The sequence below is a fragment of the Astatotilapia calliptera genome, chromosome 8 (genome assembly GCF_900246225.1).
Source record: "Astatotilapia calliptera chromosome 8, fAstCal1.2, whole genome shotgun sequence".
Lineage (NCBI taxonomy): Eukaryota > Metazoa > Chordata > Actinopteri > Cichliformes > Cichlidae > Astatotilapia > Astatotilapia calliptera.
The window spans coordinates 19,650,259-19,677,884 of NC_039309.1; the positions used below are offsets into that span (position 1 = coordinate 19,650,259).

Here is a 27,626-nt window from a genome sequence, read left to right on the forward strand (position 1 = left end):
ATTAAAAGCCAAAGAGTAAAAAAATGGGTCTTTAACCTCCTGAGACCCGAACTCTTTCATGGCATGCATTTGAAATTTCTCTTTGATATTTGAGCTGATTGGGACCTGATGAATTTAAAAATAAAGAATTACCAGATTTTTTTTTATTGATTTTTTTTTTTTACCTGATTTTTGTTTCTGAGAAAAATTAGATCCACACATGAGGACATTCGCTTTAAATTTCAATAGAACAGTTGCAGTATAATGTCCTCGTAAGTGGATATCAGGCCCTTGTAGAGAAAAACTTTGTATGTGATGTGGACGCCAGGTCCTAAGAGGTTAAACGAGTTTTAAAAGTATCCAGTGTTGCAGGTCCTGATATGTAAAGGCAGTTTATTCCACAGTTTCGCAGCAGTCACAGCAAAATACCCAATCTCCTGTTTTAATCTAGACCTGGGACAACCAGAAGCATTTGGGCCACAGACCTCAAAGATCTTGCCGGAGTATACCAATTTAAAAGATCAGAAAGATATATATAGGAGCTAGTCCATGCAATGTTTTAAAAACAAGTGTCAAGATCTTAAAATCAATTCGAAACCTTACTGGCAGCCAGTGCAGCGAGACGAGTGTAGGGGATATGTGCTCTCTCTTCCACTTGCCAGTCAAAAGCCTTGCCGCAGCATTTTGAACCAGCTTTAGCCGGACAATAGATGACGAAGTAACACCAGAGTAAAGGCTGTTGCAGAAGTCGAGGCGAGATGAAATAAAGGCATGGATTGCTTTCACAAAGTCTCTGAAGCAGAGAAATGGCTTCGCCTTTGCAAGTAAGCGAAGGTGAAAGAAGCTGGTCTTGATCACATTATTTATCTGTTTATTGAATGTTTAATTACAATCAAAAATCACACCTAAATTCCTCGCAAACGGTTTTTTATAATTTTCTAAGGGGCCGAGGTCGTAATGGTCACTAGGGCCGAAGACAATGATCTCAGGTTTCTGTTCATTTAGATTGAGAAAATTTAAAGTCATCCATATCTTAACATCTTCCAGACAATCGAACACTCTTCAGAGGGTTCACAGATTTGCGTTTCAGTGGGAGGTAGATCTGTGAATCATCTGCATAACATGTGTCTCGTATGAGTACATCTGTAGTGACACAAATGACCAAACTATCTAAAAGACTGTCGGAACAGACACAAATATGGTGGGACATCTCTCTGCATGAACCAAACACACAAGAAAAAGCAGGGAAGCTGATCATTACATATGTGTAGATCCCTTTTAATATAGAAACTGCACTCATTCAGATATACAAAGGCGGGCAACTTCCCACCTTTAATTGAAAGCTTTACAAAAACCCTCACATCATGTGGGAATAAATGTGTGGATGCTCGATATCAATGAAAAAGTTCTTCATGAAATCGAATCCCACCCTTCTTCACCGTGACTTTCAGAGCTCACGGCTTTACTTTCTGTTCTGCTGTAAATGCGGATGGGGCCAGTTCCTGGATTGGAAGTAGCCCCTGAGTCCTTCTAGGTTCACAGGAGGGAAGTAAGCTCCGATGCGTTTCCTCAGCCACCACTTGCCCTGTGCTGCGCTGGCACTGCCTGGCTGGCTGAACTTGTACCTGAAATGTTCTCCCCGAACCCACCTGCAAGGAAGAAGAGCCCAAAACTGCGTTCACATGAAGTAATGATTTTTATCGTCAGCATACATTCTTCAGGGCTTATAATACTGTGTCTACCAACAACAGTGAGTTTGTTAGGTTTGTTTTGCTCAGAGCAAAAGGTAAGGAATCTTAGAAAACAATACTGAAATATTGATTTTTTTCATCGCTTTTTTTTTTAAGATAAACTCATGTTTTGCAAAAAAAAAAAAAAAATGTATGTGATGGAGGGAAATTGAGATCATTTTTGGATTCAGCACCCTAAAAAACATAAAATTTACCAAAAATATTCCATGCAGCTGAAAAAGCTTTTTTGCAGACCTGTGTTATCAATCACAAGTCAATGAGCAGTCCTCCTGTCAATCCTCACATCTGCTTTTAAAACACCGAGATGGTGACATTGAAAATAGTCCAGTTTATTTATATAGCACATTTAAAAACAACAGACACTGACCAAAGAACTTGTTGTACAACACACAACACAAATCACCAAAAAACATTACAAATGATTTAAGAACGACAGAAAAAAGTTTCAGCTGCAACAACAGAACTTAACTAATCACTGTGTAACGACAAAGTGCGTGTTGTCCATCTTTTATATACAGTATGGGTTGGACCATGATGGTCATACCAGCATGTTGTGCCGCTGGTGTTCATGCACGTTAAAACACTGAGGAACAATGTAGTGTTTGTTATTAGACGATTCCACTGCCTGAAAAAGATCTGCCCGGTTAGCTAGTTACTTAGCATGCCTCAACTAGCTAGTTATGTGCCTATCCTTCCACTGCTGGCTAAAAATGGTTTGGTGATGATAGAGACCAGTGCAGGTGAACATTGTACACATAATACACACTTTTCCTTGATGGTTGTGTTACGTCTCTAAAGGTTGTGTGCGTGTGAGTTGCTCTCTTCTTCCTGTGAAGTGCTACTGAAGCGACTCCACTCAGCAATCAGCTCCACAGAGCCATTGTGGTGGCTCACTGCTGTGTGAATGAGTGTGGTTTTGGACTTATCCCTTTTCTTTTACCAGCGTCTAAGTTTAGCTGTAGCTTTCTGAGGACTTTCCCAAACTTAACGGGAGTGTTTTGGTGAGGCTGGTGTAGACTGTGTGCGTTTACCTGGGTGAGTCTCTGCCTTGGAACGGGTTGTGGTCGAGAAGTGAGAGGACTGTGCTGTCGTTGGACAGCAGGCGTCCTGCTATGTGGATCACCCACTCGCTCTGCTCGTAGGTCTGATCGAACAGATGGAGACAATGTGTTAGAAACTGAAATAAACACAGGAGAAGGAGACGGAAAGAAGAGAGGACGAGGAAGAGACAGAAATCAGGAGAGAGAAGAATTTTAACGAGTCACACTGGGAATCAAATAAGTGAGAAAGAGGAGGCAAGGGAATTTAATGTGTGTTTGTGAGAGAGAAAAAGGGAAATAATGAGCAGATACAGGGAGACAGAGACACACAAATGAAGCCTGAAGGGCAAACATGACAGTTCTGGCTTGATTTAAAACAAGCGTGCAGCACTATCGTGGAAACACTGCCCCCCAGTGTTGGAAATGGGGTACTAAAGCTTTTCCACATTGATTACATTTAGATATAAACAGCCATAACAGCAACAATAATATTAATACATTGAAACTCTTTATCAACATTAGGATGATAAATAAAAAAAATGCTGTAGTGAGGTTTCACCTGGAAGGCAGCGAACCACATGAGCCAGTCCAGTCGATAGTGGTACGGCGAGAGGAGGCACGGCCGCCGGTACACGTCCCCCGGCTTGCACATGAACTGGTACTCCTCCCACAATGCTTCAGGGTCCTTGGGATCTGGGCTCAGAGTGCCCTGGAAAATCACCTCAGTACGTTCCTTAGTGATGCTGAACAGAAGGAGAGGAAACATTAAATAAAACGAATAAAGGATCACATTTTTTAAATTTCACTAATTTCTTTAGTATGCAAAAATCTTAATTTGCAATATGTCTGCTAATATATGCGTTTCCTCTCGCTGTACCTGCCAAACGCTCCGTACGTGTTGACAATGCGCAGCGGGTCAAAGGATGTGTTCATCACCTGCCTGGAACTCAGCAGGTTCGTCACCACAGGGATGCTCAGGCAGCCAATCAGAATGCCCAAAGATATGTTAACCACCTGACGAATCAACATACCTGACACAGACACACACACACACACGCACACAAAAACAACTTCTAAATGCATCTTAATGTTCTGTCACTGGATAGAGCCCACTGCTTTCTCTGTCATCTGCTCCATTTCAGCTAAATATGAAACTGCACATGCATGTTGTCGCTCCTGTTTAGCCAAAAAAAACGTGTATTCACCCCAAACCTGTACCTGAAGCCGAGGAAAACTGCACCTTAAATCAAGGTGACACATTTATTAGTGTCTGGCCTGGAGCAGTGGAGGTTGGCATTAACGAGTGAGCCGGCGTGTTTGCATGTGTTTGTGATCAGTGAAACTATTTCTTAGTAAAAAAGGTGTGGACGATGTGTGCCGGGGTAGCTGGTACTGGCAAACATTTGCTAAGTCTGCATCAGTTCCTTCCTACCTTTCTGCCTGGCCCAACACATGTTAAACACATCAGGCTACCCACAATCATTTCTCACCAGGACCAACTTTCTGGCTCTGCTCAAATGATTCAAATAGGCCCACACTCCAGGTACCAGGTTATTTCATATTTACTATGCTACAGTGAAGCAAAGACACTAATAGGTCCAGTGGGACCAATTAGAGTGGGGCCACTCTCACACTTTTACCAGTTTCAGCAGTCTGTATTGTAAAAATGTAAGTGGCGTTACTTTAAATTCCAACAAACTTGATGTCATTCTTTTCCCAGCTACTCAGCTCTCCAAGTGCTAATCCTTTTTATTCCCATAATTCCTTCTCTAGCACAACCAGATGCTATGCAGCCTTGTCAGTCTGTACTGCTGAATACCAACATTTCAAATTCATAAGTAGACAACAATATCCTGCGTTTGCACAGTTTGGGATGTGCATACCTTTGGTAGGTGCTGGGGTGCGTCCAGCTACATCCTCACTCTGTATCTCCAGCACTGCTTTCTTGGCTCCAGCCCCAGAGCGAAACAAGAAGCCCAGCGATGCATCGTCAAAGCAGGCCAAACTGGGAACGATGGTGAGCCAGTTCAGAAAGCTAAGGTTCCCGCTCACTATCAAAACCACCTGCAGCCCAAAATAATGGGACAGAGAGAAGGCACAGTGAGGAGAGATGATGCAGCAGTGTTTCAGCACCAATTAAAAAGCTGGAAAACATGTTTGTTTTTTTTTAAAGAAATGAACGACCCAATGAGCTCTAACAAAATGAAGGGCAGCACCAATACCTCAAAATCCTACTTTGTTTTTCGTGTTCACCTCGTGTAGGCTACCAGGGAGCCTACCACAGGCTATACATGAGGCACAGATTCAGTTTAAGTGTACAGTAATGGATAAAATAGCTAAATGCAATTAAACATCCCAACATTAAAGCCATTAACTCATAGTTCAAAGAGTAAGGGAACTTTCAAGGAATGAAAAATAAAATGACATAAAATCTATCTGAGCAGCCCGCCTTGGTTAAACCTGTGTGTGTGCAAACACTGAACAGGAACAGTGTTTCCAAAACAGAGCCAACAACATCACATCAGTAGGTGCATTTATATTTCATTATTGTTTGACTTCTCCCCTCTTAATCATTACTACCTTGGCACCACCGTTAAGATCGTTATCTCAGTTGCCATAAACATCAATCATCATTCAGCCTTTGCTCTCATTGCTCTCTGTGGCTTGTGAACAGTGTAAATTACCTGGAAAAGGATCTGGATTGCTCCATTAACCATACACAGCCGCCTGCCGAGGAAAGTGAAGAACGGGACGATGAGTTCGACAAAGTGGTTCGACAAGGTCTCAAAGCGATGGAACCACCACGGAGAGCGGTGAATGTAGTAGGACATGGGATTGGGAACTGGTTGGGTCTGCACAGAGAAAAAACTCAAGGTCAAGGTGACAAGTGCCACGGTAACATCTCATCTTTAATGAATGGATTCCTCCCTGAAGTTCTGCAAAGTTTTTCTGATCTGCAAACATTTTCCAAACACCGTCTGCTCACAGCTTAAGATGGAAGTTTTTCAGATTTACGTTGGCAATAACTGTCTGAGATGGGATGAAAATTAATTTATAGTGTCACACCTTGAGGGAAACATTTCCATGTCTAAATAAAGATGGAAACCTATTTAAATAACAGCAACCACACCTATGCACCCCCCCAAAAAAAAAACCCCCAGAGGATTCATACAGACTGGTAAATTATGCGTGCATGAGCTGGTTGCTATGTAAAAGCTGAATATGCAAACTGCTACAGGGAGTGAAAAATAAATATAGCACAGGAATAGGCGTAGGAAAAATGAAAACAAGACAGTTGGCATCCTAACCCAAACCTTTATTGTTTTTATGTTGCAGAAAATTGGGGTTATTAAACTTGCAGCTTACTGAAACACCCCTGGAAGACCAAGGGCAAGGGGCCTGCGACCTCAGACAGCCAAACAACCCCACAGGACTTGGAAACCAGCATTATTACAACAAACATACAGAGGCAAACAAAACAGCAACTATGCTGAAACACAGCTACACAGCCCCCAGAGAGTCAGGACAGGAGGAGATCTGCAGCTCCTCTGCTCATCTGAAAGGGAGCACTGTGTCCGAGGGGTTAATAAGGTTCACCTGGCACCACTGGCTTCCGGTCCTGTGTGCGTGCGTGTGTGTCTACATTACGGCGTAGGCTGCTAACTGTTGAAATTGGACCAGGAAAGGGAAAGTGACCCAGCGTGGAATAAGCTCCACATTATACCTGACAAATCATCCTACAAACTCATTTTCTGGTACACTAACCTTAAATAACTGTCATGTAGCTAAAGAATTGCCTCCGCAGGCATCTATAGTTTATTTAATAATTCAAGCAAGATACAGTGAGCACAGTAGCTGAGGCTACAAACAAAGCTACATACAGCTACACAACAGTCACAAGCTCTGAGAACTGAACCAGCGCTGTCATGCATCATTACAGTTAAAATAAGACGGCCATTTCCACTTGTGGTCATTTCTAATTGGTATAGTTTATATAGATATGTTTCAAAACCTGATGAGAGAGCAGCAGCACAACCGCCATCGCAGAAGAGACCAGACTTCAATGACAGCAAGTCATGTCAAGTGGGCTGCAAAGGAGCTTCCAGCTGAAATGAAAGTGTGAGCAGGCTGAAGCAGTTTCAACAGTGTGCTGCATACGAGACACGCCAATTGGATGTGAGATGTTTGACTTCATCACTTACCTGAACTAACAAATCAGCAAGTGCCAGTACCAGTCTCTCCTGAGACTGGTACTGGCACCCACTCGCCAGTACCAGTCTCTCCTGAGCGTTACTAGAGGCAGATTGACCCCTATACACTCACAGTCATTATAAAAGTTGTTTTCACCCTTCATCGCAATTTAAAAAAAAAAAAAAAGCTTTTTATAATCCATGCAGCTGGAGTTAGGGGGACCCTTTCAGCCCGATATCGGCGACAACCAAAGCAGTCAGACTGAAGCTTCAGAATAAGCGCTCCAAAACCAACAGCTGACATCACAGTGGCTACTGTCAGTGGAGCTAATGCTAGCCTCAGTTTAAAATAAGCTACTGGTCACACCAGACTAATTAAACCTGGAGCTGTTTAAAGCTTGTGTCTATTGTTTGTGTGTGCTGAACTTAGCAAAGCAGAATTTCACTTTGAATTTAACAGTTCAGAGATTTTAAACATCATCTACCTTCGATTGCTCAAATTGGTCAACATCTGGCTCTCATTGTTCTAGCTGTAACAGCTGTGTGCCCCTAATACTACTGAGCACACTGAAAATCAACAGTTTAACCAACAGATCAGTTTAACTTTAACTATTTTTACATTGTACAAGTTTAAATGAAGGTATCAAAAGGAAGAGGGAAAAAAACAACAACCCATCTTTCTGGTAACAACAAGGTCATTTAGGGGAGTTTTCTTTATGATGTAATGGTAATCACATGACATATGAACAGAGAGTATAATTATTTCATACACTGAACATGGGGAGAATTAACTGATGTTGTTTTTTCAATGTACAGGACATTTGATCAATTTAGTTGAGGTTAAGACAGTTCAACATTTTCGATACACATGAAATTGTGAAATTTGTACAGTGGAAAATATTTGGCCTCACAAACTCTGCTGCCCTGTATGGCAATGAATGCTAAAACTGTGGGAAAATCTAGGAAAATTTTATAAGGAAGAGTCAAAGAAAGAAGGAAAAGCCATAATTAGAAAGGATAAAAATGTAAGCGCTTTATACTTCCACATTATAATCCTACACATCACTAGCTATCAACTCCATGGAAGCCTGTGTGTTACAACCTAACCTCCCTTCCTATTGTATTTTCGGCTGGGTGAATATCTATGAAGTATTCTTGATGTATCCCGTCTCATAGGAGCCAGAATATTCCTGTCTATGTTAATTACAGAAGACAGAAGAAGGTCCTCCTCCCTCTGTGGCCCGCTAACATCGAGCAGTGCTGGTTAGAGCGGTCGAGTGTCCCACCGAGGGAAAAACAAACACTGGATTTGCACAACCTCACACTCAGTGTAAGAGTTTGATTTATTGAATCCCACAACAGCGGTTTCTGTAATGTGCTGCCCTGCTGTGGTTAGCCTGATGTGAGTTTGTTGCAGCTTTGTCATCATCCAGGAGACGAAGCCAAGGTTCACTGTTTTTATATATCAATCAGACTGAGACGTTCAGACTGCTGAAGAAAACGGGCTTTTGGGAAATTTAAAAGCGACTCTGGTTTTGCTGGACACTTGTAATATGATAGCTTAGGTGAAATCTTTGGTTGTAGGAGGTCGTTACTGCAGCGGCTCCTGCACTGTACTCAGAACGCAAGCAAACGTGGGATTTTAATCTGTGTTCTGTACAGAACATGTTTAACAAACTTCCTAGAACCACCAAGGGGTTCTAGTGTGAAGGAAACAAGTGTGAACAGCTCCCGGCCCAACCTGTGAGGATTGAAGGCCCTTTGAAACCCATTCGTGTCTTTTGTTTGCGCGCATTCTGCTGTGACGTACCTTCACACAGCCAATAGAAACGAAGCATGCTGCGCTAAGTTCAGCCACACGATGAAGGAAAACATTCATATGCATATACAGGGACTTCCAAAGCCTTTCCAATGGCTCTGAGGACCTCGGGGGCAAAGACGTCTTGTGTAAACGACACACTCTTCACTAATCGGGATAGTTACAAAGATTAAGTCTTTATGAATAAGCGATACATCTTTTTATTAAACATTTGAACATAATACGTCACAAACTCTCTAGAGGATATAAAGTCAGAGAGATACATGTTTGGAAGTGACAAGAAGCAGGCGCATGTAGTACACGTAGAGCAGCTGCAATTTTTGGGTCCTTCACTCTAGTTAGGGTGAGTGCAGCGCACGCCGTGTCAAATGTCAAAGGGCCTTGAGGCTGCACTGTGCATTTACAACAACAGAACACTGAGAACCAGGAAGCTGGACATGCAGGGAGTACATTAAATGCAACATACGCACCTCATAGTGATAGTCCATGCAGGTGAGGTCTCTCCAGCATTTGTCGCCTCTGATTTTTATAAGACCCTGAAAAGAAAAACCATAAAACTTGTGCTACATCAACCTCAGTATACTTCAAACTTCACAGCAGCAAGCACTTCTGTGTTTAGCTGGACTTAATGGATGTCAGCACATGACAACTAAAAATCTGTCTCAAAAGGAAATGGTTCAACATGAACCAGTTAATAATAACGCCATTGGAGAGTTATAATAAATAATAACATCAAATTTACATATTCATATATATGTAATGTGTATAAAACATGCTAGTGGCTCTGTAAAACTGGGCATTGGCTCAGCCTTTGACCTAAACGCCAAGTTTAACTTGCTGCTGCCATTAAATTCAAAATGACTATTTCCTTAATGTTCCACTGGGAATTAAATTTGGGTTTCTGAGACGGTTTTCTATTCACATGTTACAATTGGGGTTGTTAATATAGTAATTTTTTTGGTTCCAAAAATCCACAATGGCGACAGCAATAAATAAAGCTGAGGCTTCAAAACGAAGACATTCACTGCAGTTTTATCAATCTTTCAGTCTATTATCAGGGCACCATGATAATACCAATGCTTTAAAATCTCAACCAAAAGAACAAAAATATGAATCTTACAGTGGAAAATTTAAGGCATCACTAAAATCATACTCATCCAGTGTATGTTCAGAGCCTAAATAAACCAAATGCTTTATGGAGAAGAAATTCATTAACATGCTACACTCTAACAAACAGGATAGCATGTAGCCATATCTAAGAAGTGACAAGATACTTAAGCCCCTCAGTGGCTGACACACTTTAAGCACAACAAGAGACACAATACAAAGTGGGGATCCACCACCAAAGATCAAATCTGACACAACAAATCTAATTTGCTTGTCGTCTGAAAACATCATTAGCTTTTCTGACCTTCTCTACTCAATAGCAGCTCACAGTTGTGCAGCCCTGTTGTGCTAATGCCTCAAATTGAGAAGAAGCCCTCAGAAGATTCAGTTATAAACAGAGTCAGTGCTAAAAAAAATAAGTATGCTGACGAATACAGGGGGGGAAAAAGCCTATGGAGCTCTACGAGTGTTTTTGGCCAAAAGAAATTGTCATGCTACTGAATCACAAGTCTGTTGTTAGAAGTCCATGGTATTTCTAAATTGATGATGCAGATTATGACTGTAATAAAAAGTTAACCATAGTCCCTCACTGAGGATTTTCCCTTAATAAAATAAGAAAAAACAAAAAAAATGATTCAAACTAAGCCCAAAATGCAGAGAAATGCAATGTCAGGGCTTGTTTTCCACCAACTGAATTAAGCAAACAGGACACTATCCAGGACCCAAGTGTCAATATTGACACATCAGCCTGTCATGTGGTCGACGTGGAATTTGGAATAAGTCGCCTGCTAACCTCTAACCAGATTTACAAAAACCAGGACATTTCTTTCTGATTACAAACTTGGCTGCTGGCTGTTGAGGTGATGAAGCCAAAGATGTTGTTGATAATTCAATTCAGTCATGAGATTCTGAAATGTCATCAATTACTACCCAACATACAAACCTCTGACATAAACAGATATCTCTTCAGTATCAAGAGGCCTTAGGGAAAGGATATGAACCTGTAAACTCAGCAAAGAACACCAGAGAGATTCAACCTTTCACAACTATGATCCGCTCAAAATTTTATTAAGAAAGAAAATTGGATACAAATGTATCCATTGGATTCAAACAATGAAAATCTGACTATAAAAACAGAAAAGAGGAACTGTGGTGTTAATGCCACAGCAGTACTGGTGTTACATTGCTTTGTTTGACATGGCATTTTTCCAACATGAATGAAAACATACTGAAAGAAGGCCTTTCTTGGAAGTCAAACAGGAAGCCACTTATCAAAAGTAAATAGTAATATCATCAACATATGCCAATGACACAATGGTAATGAATCATCAAACATTTTCAGTCCATTGATTGTCATGAGCTTAAAGGCTTAACTCTAGGAGGTTTAAGGCATCCTTGACTAAAAGCCCAAGCATGATTGTAATCCAAACTCTAACCCAGACCCTAGGCAATCATAATATCTAAACTTAGCACAAAAACTAAGGACATTTGTGTTTTATCAACTATTATTTTGTTGTAACTATGCTTTTTAGCAATAAATTGTATACCATTGGAAACGGTGCCCCTGTAAGAAAAATGCATCTGTGCATTGAGCAGGAGAGCCGAGTATGTGGGTTGTTCAGATCTTCCCTGCCAATGGCAAACAGCTTATTCTCCTATTGACTCTTGTTTGGTGTCATTTTTAGGATGATTAAAGTCTGAAGAAAGAAGACATACTGGCAGTTTAACAAGTAGAATGTGGAAGAGCCATACACAGCCACAACAGCCTGACACCTCTACTTGGTCACACACTGCTGTGGGATGCCATCCAACTGTTCAGCCAGCATTTGATATCAGTGCTGTTGTGTTGGTCACTCTGGCACGAACAGCACACCCAAGGTGATCCCACAAGTGTTCAGTGGGGTTGAGGTCAGGACTGCAGACATGTTCCAGTGCACGTGTTGTCGACACAAGCACAAATGGGCCTGATGGTGCAGGGCAGTCATGGAAGGCCTCCTGGCAGGACTGTGAGAGCAGAGATGGATTGTGTGTGATCTCTTGTGGATTGTTTGGGCAGAGTCGTCGGCCGTATCTTCCTTCAAAGTTTGACTATAAATTTGAGGAACACTGCCTACAGTTCCTAAGTGATGACAGGTCTCTTTGGGAGACAACACCACCAGAAGAATAAAGCCCGTCTCTGACATTCCCAGTTATATAGAACTCGACTTCAATTTGGAGATGGTACTAGAACTCACTCCAAATAATTTTCCAACTCTGTTTTGTGGAACACCAGCCTGAAGTTGCCCTATGGCCTCTCCAGATCAATCAAACGTGGCATCCTGGTAAACAAGGCATCCTTGGAGCAGATGCCAATTAGTCAGGCACCCGATTAGCTGCACCTGGAGTACCAGAAGCTCAAAACAAGATTCAATAACCGAATAAGCTGTTTGGCACTGACAGAGAAACGTATCATGGTTGCAGCCCACAAATGTATTTTCCCTATGAATGTGGCTCCATTTAAAGGGAAAATATGTAGACACAGGGGTATAAGACTTATAGCCAAGAAACAGTGCTGCAAAAACATTGTCAACCAGATACAAATTTCCTTAATTTTTTTGCAAAGTTGTTCTTTTTTTTTTTTTTTTTTTTTTTTTTTAAATTGAATTGTTCTCCCAAGTCTTATAATTCAGGGAACAAAGAAAAATCAAAAACTGTTGGCATTTGTCCCCAGAAAACACGTTTGCCTTCCTCTGTGATACAAAGTTAGGGTTATCACCTATGATGATTCAGAACTCAGAGTTAAAGCTGCTATAATCAATATTGTTTTGCTGGCAATGAATACAATGACTGCTGTCAGAAACCTGACGCTAGCAGTTATTGAATAAACAGAGAATTACTATCTTACAGTGCAATTCCTATTAGCACCAAGCAGCTCTTTAGCGTCTTTCATCTTTTTTGGGGTTTTTTTTTTTTTACAATCTCAATATTGCTTTTGGCTCATTCTTGCTGCTCTCATTCACACTTAAGTTAGGTCTGAGTTACATTTGACTCATAGCTGGACTGTATGAAAGCCTTAATCCACGTCAGTCTTTCAGTATTAATAATTTGGACTTCTACTTAAACATATCTTCAGTTACAGCCAAAATGTCATTCAGCCAGGAATCATGAGCAGCTTCTCTTGTACACCTTGAACTCATTGTTACCCACATCTATTTATTATAACAGGCAATAAAGGTCTATCCATCCCAGTCGACCAGATGTGCACCAACAGTCTGGGCGAATCAACGTGTCAGCAACACAAGAACCAAAGTCTAAATGTGATTTCAGCTCACGTTACACACCGTTAACTCTATAAAGCCAATTTAAGCCACAAACCACACCTAGCAAAATATTTCCTACAGCTGCTGTGTTTAATGGAAATGTTTGATCAAGCAAAAAAATTATAATACAACGCATTTACAATCACTATACGCAACAGTAGAACTTAATAATTTATTGATTCTCTGACAAAAAAAAAAATATCAACACCAGTATTTTTACTGCCTTCATCTATTAAGAGGCGCTTTTAAACTCTCAGGAATTTACTGGGGGGGGGGGGGGGGGGGGGGGGGGGGCTGTTGTTATACCCTCAGTGATTAGTATGATCAAACTCTACTATGAACAAACTTAGAAGGCCATTTCAAGACCAATTTTAATTTAAAGTTACAACTAAACCATCAGGAAACAGCTAGCAAGCTAAGATGAAGGATCTATTATCAATTACTTGACTTTGTTGTCAATATTCTTGGTAACATGAGAAATTTAGTCCTCATACAAAAGTTTAATCAAGTAAGCATACCATGCTTATACTCAAAAATGTATCTACCCAACACTGTGCTGAAAAAGCATCACATCTTACAACACTGAGACTTCATTTGAGGGTCACTTATCTAATTTACCTTTAAGATATAGAAGGGACTAAATGTCTATAAGGCTGAACATCAATCAGAATTTAAAATGAGGCTTTTATCCCCTTTTGTGAAAACACTTTATATTTAAAGTATTTACAGAGCTTCATAGTTAATGAGCCGACTTGATCTTCTGAAATCTAATTAGCTTCACATTTTGTAGCTTTCTGCCTGATTAACCTCACAGTCTACTGCTGCTGCACACAAGCTGCTAGGGCACAAATTGAAATGCATCCGAGCAGCTTAACATGCCACCTCAATGTGCATGATGTATTAAATATGTTAAGCTACGCTAATTAGGAAACAAATAGGGGGAAACGTGTAATAATTACAACAACATTTTTTAAACATTTTAATGTCAACACTGTTGTTTAGCATAAAATATGGTCATGTGATATTTTTATAAAATGCTGGGGCATTTCTGTGTGTGCAAGTGTGCTGGAAGTTCCCCTTGTTTTAATGAGGTAATTACTTACTACAGAAGGTACAGTGGAGATGGTTCTAATCAAGATTAGCAGGGAAAATCTGGTTTATATAACAACGTTAAGCAAGAAAACAAAGGCACATATGTATACTTTTAAATTGGATTTTTATGCTTAAGGTAAGGCTTGTTTAAATAGAGCAGGGTATAAATTTTTATCAAGGATGTTAAAATGATTTATGTACTTATTTCAATGGTAAAGGCTGACAAGCGGAAAATTACATTTAGTTAAACTGTTATCTTATTAGCCCATCCCAATTAATAATATATGGTTAATGCATTTATAGTCCAATTCTTTCCTTTTTAATATATTAAAAATATTAGATGCTACAGCAATAGCATGTGGTATGAAATTATTATTGGGAAAAATGACTTGTGCGACTTTGTAGGACATTTCATTGCTTAAAGAAATTAATAAATAAAAAATGATGGGCTCATACCCAACCCATCTCCTATATTTTCAGGGACCTTAAAAGTACATGCTAACCTTTGTCATCCTCACAAATATATAAGTCAAAGAACAGCATTGAACCACAGTGCTTTCAGATGGATAAATAGATACAGCCAGGGTGGATCAAACACTGTGGGAGGAACAGCACTGCAATTAACACTGCTGAAAAGTTGCTGAGTCTTTGTAACGTTTAAGCAGACCTCAGTTTGGACCATCATAAGCTCTCCCACTATAAGGTCATCAAACCCGTGATGGACGTCTCACATGAAAAATTAAAATATAGGAAAGTTCATCTCATAATCATAGTAGAAAATGTGCAGCAGAGCTTCAAAGTAAGACAATATACAGTCAGTGTGGTTCCTTTGTTTACTGTTTATCATCTGGATTTGATTTCCTGACAAAAGGAGCATGTGAATGCTATTTGGACCTTAACCTTAAAGTTCTGACATTCTTAACAACATTACAAAATAAATTATCAACAAAATCTAATCAGCTAATCCAATTAGACAGAGGGTGATCAGTTGACTAGATACTAATCAGGTCCAATAATAATTTCATCTAATATTTTGTAAAGCTAAAGCCCAGAACATCATCCATTGCTATAAATCCATACACTTAACACTGTGTACTCTGAACAATAACGTGCAGCAGCTGGTTTCATTTAACTGAGGAAAGCAAGCAGAGCTGATGCATTTTATCAAAACTGCAGTATATCTGTGCAGCACACTGCAACAGAACAACTCGTCATAAGTACTTGAGATTAAAATTATAAAATTTTATAATTATTAAAATCTAAATAATTCCACTAGTAATAGCAGTTCTCTTTTTTGCACACAAAAATAATATACTCTCAGTTTTTAGTCACAATTTTGGAGGTATTTAGTCAATAAACAACAAAGTGAACAAATTTAAGCCCCAGACATCATCATCATCATCATCACATTTCCTCTAAGTGTTTTGAATATCTGCATATCTAATACTTGTCAGGAAACTTTACCTGAATGCCTAAATGTCAGCCTATAAATGAAATATTTGGAAATAACCAAAGTCATTGAATTTTCCCCTTTGAAACCATGATCTCTAGTAGTTTCCTTGGTCAGTAGTCAGTTGTTAAGATACGTGTATCTTGGTGGCACAAAGAGCAGAACAAAAAAAACTTTCTCAATCTTTTCTTAAAAGATTAAAGTTTGCTTATGCCTTCTGAAAAATAACAGCACTTTCATTTTGCTTATGCAGTGACCGTTTTGTAGCATAACTGAGGTGCTTTCAAATAACGGTAGCCCTTAGCAACAAAACTCAACATTCATTCTGACGTTGTACATCAGAGAATGAAATACGCCATGAGAGCCTTTTACAGTGAAGCGCTGAGTAGGGGGCTCCCTGCGTTTCAGCTCGCTTTGTGGTCGTAACTGAAAAAATGCCACTGAATCTGTGGAAAACACAGTGATTGACAGATAAAACACAGACAGAGGTCTAAAATTCACCATGGAAACTGTCAAACAAAGAGACATATTGTTTAGTCGACCGTATATTTGTTTTGGCATCACCAGCTGCTGGCAGAGCTCAATAGCAAAAACCCAAAAGTAACAGTCTAAAATCCGATGACAAACATTCACGCTGCTCAGAAACGGTTTCATTTCTTCACATGACTGAGATGCGTTTATGTCAGGCTTTTAATTTAGAAACTTTAACAGCCACTGGAAGAAGATATATGCACACAAATGGAAGACAAAGGTAAGCTTTCTCATTTATCTTTCAGTTATTGTGAATTTGTTTGAAATTACTTCCTAGAATTTACTGTCAAAGCAGTTGTATTCTTGTTTTAACGGCATGCAATAAATGATCTATACATTTGCAGACATCTCTTCTGTGTATTTATAAACTGCTATACTCACAGCCCCCAGCATGATGCGAACAATGAGCCATCTGAAGGTCCAGATACAGATGAGAGACGGGGGGCACCGGTGGGGAACCTGAGACAGAGTCCACACCGGACACAAGAAAATAGCCAGGAAGCCCGTCTCCAACAGCTGACTCTCCCAACCTGCACAAACAATCAGAAGATCATCAATGACCTGCTTTACTTAACGCAGGCTCAGTGTGTTATAGCACAGAAGAGCTAATACTGCTTTAATGGTGCAGGAACATTACACTTTAGGTCAACAAAGTAACACATGCACGCCCCAAGAAAACAACATGACGTCAAATTTCTGATTTGGAACAATATCAATAAATATGAGAGGAATGGCACACGTTTGTCTGGTAATGTCCTTGATAAAGCCACATTAACTGTGTTTCTGGGAGTCAAAGTCAGGATGTAACTGAAGAAGCACATCTTTGTCAAAGTTGGAGAGGAACTCTAAATTTTGCCAAAATAGGGAGTAACATTTTCCAGCCGATTAATGTATTGTGACCCCAACTTATTGCCATAACAGGGTGAATATCAGTAGTGATGGGAAACAAAAACACAGCTTTATGTGATTGGTTTTTGCTGCTGAACCTCCAAGCGGTCACTGCAAACCTATTTAATGGCTAAGTGTGTGGATCTTTTGCCTATCTGCCATACATATGTGAAAAAGCTTATAACAGGACTGTCATGCATGTACAGTAAGAGAAATAAGTATTTGATTTGCTGCTGAATTCATAATTTTGAGCACTCAGTCTATAATTTTTTATTTTGTGATGGCATCAATCCACTTCCTGTACTTTGTGGGAAAATAATTTTTGACTCCCACCCTAAAAACATTCAAACATGGCAGTGGAAACATTATGTTTTGGGGGTCTTTTTCTGCCAATATTATAAAATCCCTGCATCACACTGAGGAAAAAAAATGGAAAAGTCTTGGATAAGAATGTCCTTCACTCAGCCAGGACACTGAAAATGCATCGTGGGTGGGCCTTCCCACAAAACAATGATCCAAAACATACTTCAAAGTCAAAAGCTCAAGAAGACACCCGCTAAAGATGAGACAGAAAGCTGAAGTTTTGTATCTCCAAACCACAACCTAAAAGCCTTGAGGATTTCGACGAGGTCAGCAAAGATCTCTGCTTGACAACGGCTACTCTACCAAGTAGTCAATTTGAGTTCCAGTTATTTCTCTCTCTGAAATTCCCATTAATTTCTAACTGTGGCAGAATGATTCATTCTTGATTGTTTTGTAGATAATTTGTCTTTCACTACAGAAATAAACCAACCACTGACCTAAGCTGCTCATTTCTTTGTGTTTAAAACTGTGAATTCAACCGGGGGTTAAATCCTTATTTCAGGACTACATGAGGCATCATTTGAAGTGTAAAATATTTCAGTTTGCAAAAGTCATGTTGCTAAAATGAAACCACCTCTAACCGTATTTCGACATGGGTCGCCAGCAGACTGGTCAAAGACACTTATTACGGGCTACCTAATAGCTTTTTTCCCAGAGATACTTTGACATTTTACTGGAAGCTAAATGGCAGTGTCAGTATAATATGCTCACAATGATAGTGCTTATGTTTAGCAAATATAACGTTACATTTTTAGGTTTGCATATGCTCATTAGGATTGGAATTGTTTCAAGCACTGAAGAAAAACAAATATTTAAAATGGAATCACCTATTAAAATTCTAGTGTTATAGTCTATAAATGTCTATAAACAACCCAATATTAGTGCTAAGTGCACTAATATGGGAACAGTGGACCTTCATCTGCAGACTTTCAGCTCCACTGTCAGCCAGAGTGTGATGATGAGTCCAAGTTGCAGCAGAATGAGAGAAAAGGAATTTTCTTTTTCGGGTAATAGAAGCCACAGCCCAACCACAGACACAGACACAGGCCTGGCGTCTCTGACTACAAAGTGTCATTAGGCAATCACGGCGCTGCCGCTGACCTCACCACTTATCTGGGCCGAAGCTCTACATGCAACCTCATGTTTATACTTCCCCCGCCGCCATCTTTACCATCATAGCCATGACAGTTTATTGGGTTCACCCCGTTAAAAAACAATATACTAAGTTTTCACTCTAAGCTGCAAACAAAGTAGTTGATTTTTTCGCAGCATATCTTGATATCTACTGAATTTTGTAATAAGACTGGCTCATCTTTACAAATATGTCAAGTCACCTTACAGTCATAGGCTTCTAAATAAACGCAATGTGTCAGTATAGATGCGCTTTTGGTTTAAGGAACATGTGCTAAATACAAACATAAGGACTCAATCAGGCCCTCGCATTACCAAAGAACAATCACTCAACCAAAAACACATTAATAAAAAGCAGCATGAACTACACTTTTACTCTAAATAATAATAATAACAATAATACACACTAAAATTCTGTTTCTTTTTTTAAGAACAAGGATCAAACACTGATGATCTTTAGCACTATTTAAATCCACCTCTTCAAATTGTGACCCGTAACTCGATTTTTCTAAAAAGTGTTGCTCAACACAGGTTTAAAACATCTCACAGAATCAGTTTCACCTTTTATGAAAATATAAATGACACAGACACCTGTCTCACATTAATGCTTTCCTTCAAATCCACTTCTTTTTGGAGGCGAAACAAAGGAAGCTTCTGTGGAAGTTCACTTACCAAAGGAGTACCTGGAAAGAGAAAAAGGAAGCAGGTTAATGCTGTGAAACTGACTGTTTGGTGTCAGGAGAGATCAAACACGCTGGGCAGCCAAAATGCTTTGCGGAAAAATAAGTCACAACATGAATACAAGAAATGAAATATGCAGTTGCTGTCTAGTAGAGAAGTTGACAGCTGACTATGGTAACCATCACTGTGGGATCATCTTATAGGGAATGTTTTTAAATGCATGTATGCTTTATGCTAATATAAGCGCGGGCATGAGCGCTTCAAATTAGGACCTACAACATTAATAGTTCACATAATTTTATCTTTTTAAACACGGAAACATCCAATCATAACTGAAGTGTATGCTATGCAATAGCAATAGCATACACTTAATAATGAATTCACTTGAAATCTTGTAGTGACTAATATGCAAAAAGATATTCCATCGTAAAAGTCGCCTGAACCTACATATTCTTTCTGAGTCACTCACACGAACACACACACACACACACACACACACACACACAGTTATTAGTTTAAAAATGCAAGTTAGGTGTTTTATTATACTTAAATGATTGATAGGACTTAAAGAAATACTTAGAGACCTTTGAAAAGCCTGAAGAAATATAGTTTGAAATCAGTGAAAAATGAGAATTCTGAATCAAAATGTAAAGAAATGTGTCGGCTTGATACTTTTGCACAGCCCTCTACGTAGCCACGTTTGACTACTCAAATTCTGCTCCCAGTGATATATTATATTTTATTTTTCTAACAACACTTCCTGTTAATTTCACATTAAAAGCCCTGTAGCAGGAATGCGAAACTTATTTTACATTCTGAGCAGTAAATTAATGGTTTTTCAAAATCTAATAGTTTCAAACATTAATATCAACCCAGAACGTTCCAATCAGGGCTTCTCTACTCACTAAATTTGGCTACAACTTAAGATCTTCTATAAAGTTTTTTGAAGATTTCTACAAATCTGGCTGTAAAAAGTTATCTGATCAATCTTTAAGATTAGGTGCTCTACATTAAAACATTTTTAATCCAGTTTTATTGAGAGTGAAAGCATGATTTAACCAACACTTACCACAGCTGTCCTACGTTGACCAGGGAGTGGTATAGCACCCACAGTGTGAGCATGATCACCATGTTGGCCATTCCCATCACCAGGACAAACCCTGACAGCGCCATCCCCAACAGGGCGATGCCATCCAGGTTGGCGTCCATGTCGCTCCAGTCAAAGAACCAGAGAACGGAGGGGGTGTACGCCATGGCGGCCATTCCGATCTTCCCCCCAACATAGCGCTTGACACTTCTGAGGTAGCTCTTACAGGGCATCAAGCCATGTTCACCAATCAGCTGCTTGTTCTGGTTGTAAGCAACACTGAAGGCCACAACTAAAAAACAAATGAAATTGTTTGTGAGACAGAAGCAATTAGTTTATTTTTCTCAAATTAAAGAGCAAACTTCTCCATGAGGCACAGCTGTCCTGACAGGAGCTATTCAGGTGGGGGCTCATTTATGATGTGAGTAAAACACTGGTGGTGGTTGTGAGCTCAGCTCTTTGCAAGAAGCACCAGTAAAATCAGAACACGTGATAAATGGACTGGTTCTTATAGCGCTTTTCTAGACTCAAAGCACTTTACACAACTTGCCTCATTCACTCATCTGACGTTCACATTCATGGGATCAGTATATTTCCTTGACTGCGCCATCCCTGTGTTTCAAATGAATGGTTATCAGAAACTAACAGAGCATTAATAACAGTAGTTAAAAAACTGCCAAACACACGTGTAGGTACATTCACTAATTGCAAGTTTTATTTACAGTAAAGTGCGCATGCGTTAAGATACCGTGGCACTAAACTGTGACTGTCATGCTAATGATAAAAAAGTAAACCCCTACAGCTAAACTACCACACACACACACACACACACACACACTAACTGACTGCAGACCGTAAGTGTCAACATACAGTAAATAAAGGCGACGGAGCGCAGCAGCACAATGCGAGTGAGCCAGTAAGTCCCGGGCTGTAAGGACAGAAGCGGCTTCTCTTTCTCTGCGTCGCTGCTGGAGTGTTTTCCATCTTCTCCACCGCTAACAGCGGAGTCTGTCTCTGTTCTCTTACTGCCAACACGTCTCTTCCTCACAGAGATCTCTGCACGTTCACCGCTTGCCGCCATGTTTAAGGATGTCACGGTCACGTGACAGAACAGACGCGGAAGTATGTTATTATTATTATTATTATTATTATTATTATTATTATTATCATTACATTTTAAATTTAATGATATTATACGGTTTGTATGTATAACGTATACATTTTTTTCAAAACCAATTTAAATGTAATTTATTGGAAGTAAACGGATCTTCCGTAGTACAAATGTTCTGAATCTACCTGATGCCTAAGATGACAAATTTAAAGAGAAATCTATAAAGCAGGATTGAGGGGTTCTTGTACCTGAAGCTGTTTGAGAGGCATTTTGCTTCTCTCCTCTCCAGTCAGAGTTTTTCTGGCATTCCCCTCTTCAGACGCTGAAATGAAGATCACAGGTTAGCACTATTATAGGTTTTATTACTATTACTAATATTATTTTTATTGTTATACTTTTGTATTTTATAATATGACTTTTTCATTTTGAGCTTTTGTTTTGTTGTTTAGTTCGTTTTTATTGTATGAGAAGTTTTTATTGTAGTTTAGTTTTTTATTAGTTTCATTGTTAATATTGGTCTTTTTAATTATTATTAAATAGAGGGCATATATCAGAGGCAAGATTTATCAAAACCAATTACAATAAAAACAGTGACCTTTTTGAAATCTGTTGAATCACAGTCTTGTTGACATCCACAGTTTCATCCATCACAGCCTCATCGGGCAAGTTGGGATAATATTTTTAAGCAAACTAACTAATTTGTTGTTTTTATCAATAGGTAAGGAATACAAGTGGAATTTTAGCAGAATAAAGACTCTTGTTTCTATGTTTTTCCTAGCTTTCTCTACACTTTCTTTACTCCGCCTGCAGTCACTCTGGGTCTTACAGTGAAGGTTCACTGAAAATGAACAGAGAGTTGTTCTGAAAGAACACCTTTACACTATGATGAAACATTTCCGTCCTAACAGGAGTGGTTTCCTCCAAACTGACCAAAGGGCATGAGGTGTCTCAAGAACCAACCGAAAGAACTATGGAAGATTTTGGAGCGGCACTGCTCTCCAACGCCACTTTAAAAACACCAAATGAGGGAATATCTTTTGGAAGAATAATGTTCCATCCCTCCAGTAGTTTTCCAGAGACTTGGAGAATCCACACCGAGGTGCACTGAGGCTTCTCTGTGGACGTGTGGTAGCTCAGCTCCTTAGACTGACTTTTCCATTAACTTGTCACCTGCTTGCAGTAAACGATGTTGTTTTGTAAAGTATAAAGAGTAATGAGGTGCTTACCGATACATTTAAAAAGAAAATAACAGCTGAAGAATAAAGAGTAGCTACTGAACAATGAAATAAATCAGTTATTCATCTGGGAATTAGCTCAGCAATAATAGCTCTAAAAAGGAAAAAGAAATTGAAAGGCAAGCAGTGGAACAGGTTTTCACACCTCATAGAATCCAAAAAAGAGAATAAATGTGCATGCAGTTATTTTTAATAATGGGATACATTTACATTTACTTACTGAAGGTGGTGCTGATGTTTTTTTTTTATCAACAACAACTGTGGTATTGGTATCACATCAATATGTAGCCCACTGAACAATGTTAATGTTTTTTGCTTTATTTGTGTGAAAAAAAAATATCTCAGACATGAACTGTAGAAAATATCTGATTCTTTGTGTGTTGCCTATGATGTTTTTAATTTATTGCCTATATCACATTTAAACAAGAGAAGCTTGGCACTTTTATATTCAATTACTTCAAAAAACCCAGTTTCAAAATACATGAAATACATGAAAGTGATTTGATGTGGTAACTAATTATTGTGGAAAGTAGCAATCACAGTGATTTGGTCATTAATATGTGTTCAGAATGATTCATCTCATAAATCATGACATGCTCTCCCCTAGTTAAGCTGGCTTTAAAAGATAAAAGAATCAGAGTCAGTATTAGTATCAGTACTGGCCTTGGATTTACTTGGATACCAAAGTGTGCAGTATCACAGCACTCGACTAACTACTCAGGGGCTCTGAAGAAACTCAAGCTTTGCACAAGCCAATAGGACAAGAGGGGTGGAGTGACATGAGCTCTAAAGTGCTACAAAGAGTAGAATGTAACCGTCCCTCGTCAAAATTTGCCTGGTCCTGGAGGAGGATGTGAGACGGAATGGAAAAATTCAACAGACCAAATCCGGGATTTTGGTTATTTACGCGGGGTTACACTCTTTCTACAAAGTCGCGCGCCTTTACGCAACTAGAGAGCTCTTTGGGATTTTGGAGGGTGGGGGTCAGTAGATCTTTGCAGCACCAAACATGACTGAGGAGAACAAGCCATTGTCACAGCAGGCATGCAGTCCAGCGGGAACCGACGGGTCTGCGTCCCAGCATGGATCGGATTCAGAGTCTCCGGCCTCTCCGGTAAGGCCCGAAGCGAAGGAGGCAGCGCGCCCGCCCGGGATTACGCCAAAACTGGAGAGCTGCTCGGAAGACGAGCGGTTCCCCACCTGCATTCGCGACGCTGTGTCGCAGGTGCTAAAAGGTTACGACTGGTCGCTGGTGCCTGTGCCCAGTCTGGGGGAGAGGGGGCTGAAGAGTAAACCTCACGTGAAACGGCCTATGAACGCGTTCATGGTTTGGGCGCAGGCAGCGCGGAGGAAGCTGGCGGACCAGTATCCACATCTGCACAACGCTGAGCTCAGCAAGACGCTGGGAAAGCTGTGGCGGTGAGTACACCTGAGTTTCATCTGATGAGCACCTGCACAGTACTGAAACACTGCGCTGACTGAACATGACTGATCTCTGGAGTTACAGACTCTGGACTCCTCCATGCATCTGCATTTTTGTAGAATTCAATAGAATTTTTTAAATTACTATGTTACTGTGTGTTTCCCCCCCTTTTTTTTCATTACCACGATTATGTAATGTAAATCTAATATCATGACAGGCCTGTTTTATTCACTGAAACAAACAAAAAGAAGAAAGAATTCCAGTAAAATGAGAGAAAACCTGCAGATTGTGCATAAACAAAGCTATTATGGCGGGAATATCATTTTGTGGTTGTGGTAATACACACTGAGGAACCACTTCATTGTGGCTTTATCTGTACAGTACAAAAAAACAACTGCTAGTTCATTTGTCATGTCTCAGTAACTGTAGATTTTTTAAGAAAAGGAAATATTCATATTCTTTATTTAAGTAAAATAAAGAAGTCCTGCGTTAATGCACTTATGTAAGTAAGTATGTAAGTGGGTATTTCTGTGATGGAGTATTCATATAAAGTAGAATGAAATGGAAAATACACAAAACTGTAACATGTATAGAGTTCTTATGTGATTACTTATGTGAATAACTGTAGTTATTGACATCACTGATGAAAGAAGCAAGGAGTCTGTCAGGTTTTTTTTTTTTTTTTTTTTTTTGCTTCCTGTTGTGTTTGAAATGCCAGCGGTTGTTCTCTGACTTGTCCCTGTCCTCCTCAGACTTCTCTCTGAAACAGAGAAACGTCCCTTTGTTGAGGAGGCCGAGAGGCTGAGGCTGCAGCACAAAAAAGACTACCCAGACTATAAGTACCAGCCTCGGAGACGCAAGAGCAATAAACCGGACCAGGGCGACTGCAGACCTGCGCTGGTCCAACAGCAGCAGCAGAAGCAGGGCTTATATAAAATGGACCCGGGTGTGGCCAGGCTGGCTGGCACAGGGGAAGTGGAGCAGCATTACCATTCAGACAGAACAGGTGATGACACTGTGATACTCGTTTCGTTTCTTTTCCCTTTTTTTAGTTAAATGTGAAAAAGCTGATTAAGGTTCACTTGATTTTGCGTTCCAGGTCAGTCTCACGGGCCTCCAACACCTCCCACCACCCCTAAAACAGACCTGCACATGGGACCCAAACACGAGAACCGTCAGTCTGTGGACACAATGAGCTCCAGCGCTGCTCCTCCTCCCAACCGTCAGAACATCGACTTCAGTAACGTAGACATCTCTGAGCTCAGCACTGACGTCATCGGCACTATCGACGCCTTCGACGTTCACGAGCTCGACCAGTACCTGCCTCCAAACAGCCACGGTGCCACTGTTCTAACCCCGCCAGAAACCAGCAACCCCTCCGGTACTTTCATCCCACCCAGCACCGACTGTCACACTCCCAACATCCAAAATTGGACGTCCAAAATGTCTGGTGGGACTTCCGCTGGAATGCCGCTAACCTCTTCCAATTGTGAGACCGACGGGCTGCACAAGGATGGCGGCCAAAAACCTCAGATTAAAACTGAGCGGATGAGCCCGGGTCACTACAACTCCTCAAGTCCTCCACCACGGTCACACCAACCTGAGTATACATCCCTGGGTTCGGGCATCTGTCCTTCCTCCACCCCTACCACCTCCTCGTCTGCCAACCAGTCAGACTACACCGACCTTCAAAACTCCAGCTTCTACAGCGCTTTCTCTGGTTACCCCGCCAGCCTGTATCAGTACCCATACTTTCATTCCTCCCGCAGGTCTTACACCACCCCACTGATCAACAGCCTGGCCTTGGCACCACCTACTCATAGTCCTCCCTCTGGCTGGGAGCAGCCCATCTATACGACCCTCACCAGGCCTTGAAGAAGACAAAAATATATAGCCATATAGACTGACTTCTAACAGACCAAAATTTTTGAACATTGATGATCATTGCCGGCTGTAACTCACATAGTGTGTCATATATTGCTGCATTTGTTGATTTTCAGGCAAAAAAACGTTAGCGTTTTTGCCACTTTGAGTACAAACACCTGCAGAGTGACATTTAAACCCGCCCTGGACACCAAAATGTTCCACTGAAATGCCACACTAATGAAATTTCAGCATGAAAGTAGCACCTATTTCAGACAGGGCGTTTTATAACACTTTTCCACACTAAAACTTAAATAGTTTCCTAATTTTTATACACTTTTATTAAAGTCACTTGGAAAGTGACGCGTTTCCAAAGGGCTTCTTATTCCTTCACCAGTAAGAATGTGATTTACATCGACATGACCAGGAGATTGTAACTTTTCTTAATTAGATTAAAAACAGGAGACCTGCAAGCCTTAAAGGCCCACGCCTGCTTAACTGTTTGGTATAGCATGTGTTGCATTTCGTGGTTATGTATAATAGTTGGACAAAATAAAAGATGTTTTGCTGAATTTGTAGTTTACGTAAAAGGAAGTTGTACCTGTGAGCAGGAGTTTTGAAGCCCCTCTTGGTCCTATCAGTTGTTCTCTGCAGACCCGGTCCCTCCTGCTGCTTCATTTCCACTGTGACAGCTGCTCCTGCTGAGTTTCCTGTGAGGAGATTAGTTAATTTCACAGTCCAAGCTGCGGCTGTCCTGTCCGTCAGCCACAAGGTTTGATAGGCGGGACAGCTGTGTGAGGTTTTCACAGAGGCACCGCACAAGAAACACACAAATTATTAAAGAAGAAAGAAATGTGGGTAAAAACAAGTCCTACACTCAATGGCTGTGTAGACCTGCTATACTGACAATTAAAAAATAACCAAAAATGAAGCTGAGGTTGTGCTTATTACGTCCATGTAAGGACTGCAGTGCTGTGAAGCCGCAGGTTCACTGAGAATGAATGTTTGCCACATGTTCCAGCCACTCAGTGACCGTGGTATCTTTAGGACAAACACACCCGTTTTTAAACACTTCCTGTGTGGGTCTGAGCCGGCTGCTGCAGCTCAGTGGCTCCCTGTCTCAGCAGTTTACCGTGACAACCCAGGTGCCAACGACAACAAGGGCGCCAGACAGAAGAGACATTGATTTATTCACATGTGCGTACGGCCCTGGAGCCAACGTGCGGACGTTTGTGGAAGAGTGGCGAGATCATCAGGTGACATTTGCACCAACAGACCTTCAGTTAAGTCTTTATTCTGTGGTGAGTGTGCAACTTCACACATGCCAAGCTCCATTTGCTGCTGACCAGTGAGCCCCATCCACTGTAAAACAAACTGAGCTTCTAACATGTCACTTGAAAATTCAGGCTGTTTATTTGAGTTTAAAGGAGGGAACTGAACATCTATCATTTCATTCAGTGATCCCTGTGATGAGTATATGTCTTAAGTAGGTCCACATGAGGGGAATTATGACATTTTGCTTTCTCACTAAGAGAGACATGAGCATATTCACACCACCCTTGGCTCTGGGTATAGTGTTGCATTCG

At 40.4% G+C, this 27,626-nt stretch overlaps 2 protein-coding genes across 4 annotated transcripts; one reads left to right on the forward strand and one right to left on the reverse strand.

Annotated features, from left to right (window-relative positions):
* Positions 1-833: 833 nt before the first annotated feature.
* On the reverse strand, positions 834-26,959 carry lmf1 (lipase maturation factor 1). 3 transcript variants are annotated; one of them, XM_026177320.1, is made up of 12 exons: positions 26,642-26,959; positions 21,768-21,841; positions 20,391-20,700; positions 19,313-19,323; positions 16,640-16,788; positions 9,250-9,315; positions 5,455-5,622; positions 4,654-4,834; positions 3,648-3,801; positions 3,330-3,513; positions 2,762-2,874; positions 834-1,628 (listed from the first exon to the last, which is right to left on the reverse strand). In XM_026177320.1, exons 3-12 carry the CDS (start codon positions 20,639-20,641, stop codon positions 1,442-1,444), a joined length of 1,464 nt encoding a protein of 487 aa, XP_026033105.1. In that variant the 5' UTR covers positions 20,642-20,700; positions 21,768-21,841; positions 26,642-26,959; the 3' UTR covers positions 834-1,441. The 3 variants fall into 3 exon arrangements, with proteins under 3 accessions (XP_026033105.1, XP_026033106.1, XP_026033104.1); XM_026177321.1 differs by lacking the exon at positions 21,768-21,841; XM_026177319.1 differs by lacking the exons at positions 21,768-21,841; positions 26,642-26,959 and adding an exon at positions 21,279-21,521.
* On the forward strand, positions 23,533-26,612 carry sox8a (SRY-box transcription factor 8a). Its single transcript, XM_026177322.1, has 3 exons — positions 23,533-24,173; positions 24,930-25,183; positions 25,277-26,612. The coding sequence occupies exons 1-3, from the start codon at positions 23,764-23,766 to the stop codon at positions 26,050-26,052; spliced, it is 1,440 nt and encodes a 479-aa protein (XP_026033107.1). The 5' UTR covers positions 23,533-23,763; the 3' UTR covers positions 26,053-26,612.
* Positions 26,960-27,626: the final 667 nt, after the last annotated feature.

What these genes read in the sequence shown, in the direction of transcription:
- lmf1 (XM_026177319.1), bottom strand. Translation starts at nt 21,489, where the DNA reads ATGGCGGCAAGCGGTGAACGTGCAGAGATCTCTGTGAGGAAGAGACGT. An exon ending in CTCCGTCGCCTTTATTTACT is followed by an intron (nt 20,701 to 21,278) that starts GTATGTTGACAC and finishes TTTGTTTTTTAG; the next exon opens with TTGTGGCCTTCAGTGTTGCT. An exon ending in CAATCCAGATCCTTTTCCAG is followed by an intron (nt 4,835 to 5,454) that starts GTAATTTACACT and finishes TTTGGGCTGCAG; the next exon opens with GTGGTTTTGATAGTGAGCGG.
- sox8a (XM_026177322.1), top strand. Translation starts at nt 23,764, where the DNA reads ATGACTGAGGAGAACAAGCCATTGTCACAGCAGGCATGCAGTCCAGCG. An exon ending in ACGCTGGGAAAGCTGTGGCG is followed by an intron (nt 24,174 to 24,929) that starts GTGAGTACACCT and finishes TGTCCTCCTCAG; the next exon opens with ACTTCTCTCTGAAACAGAGA. An exon ending in TTACCATTCAGACAGAACAG is followed by an intron (nt 25,184 to 25,276) that starts GTGATGACACTG and finishes TTTGCGTTCCAG; the next exon opens with GTCAGTCTCACGGGCCTCCA.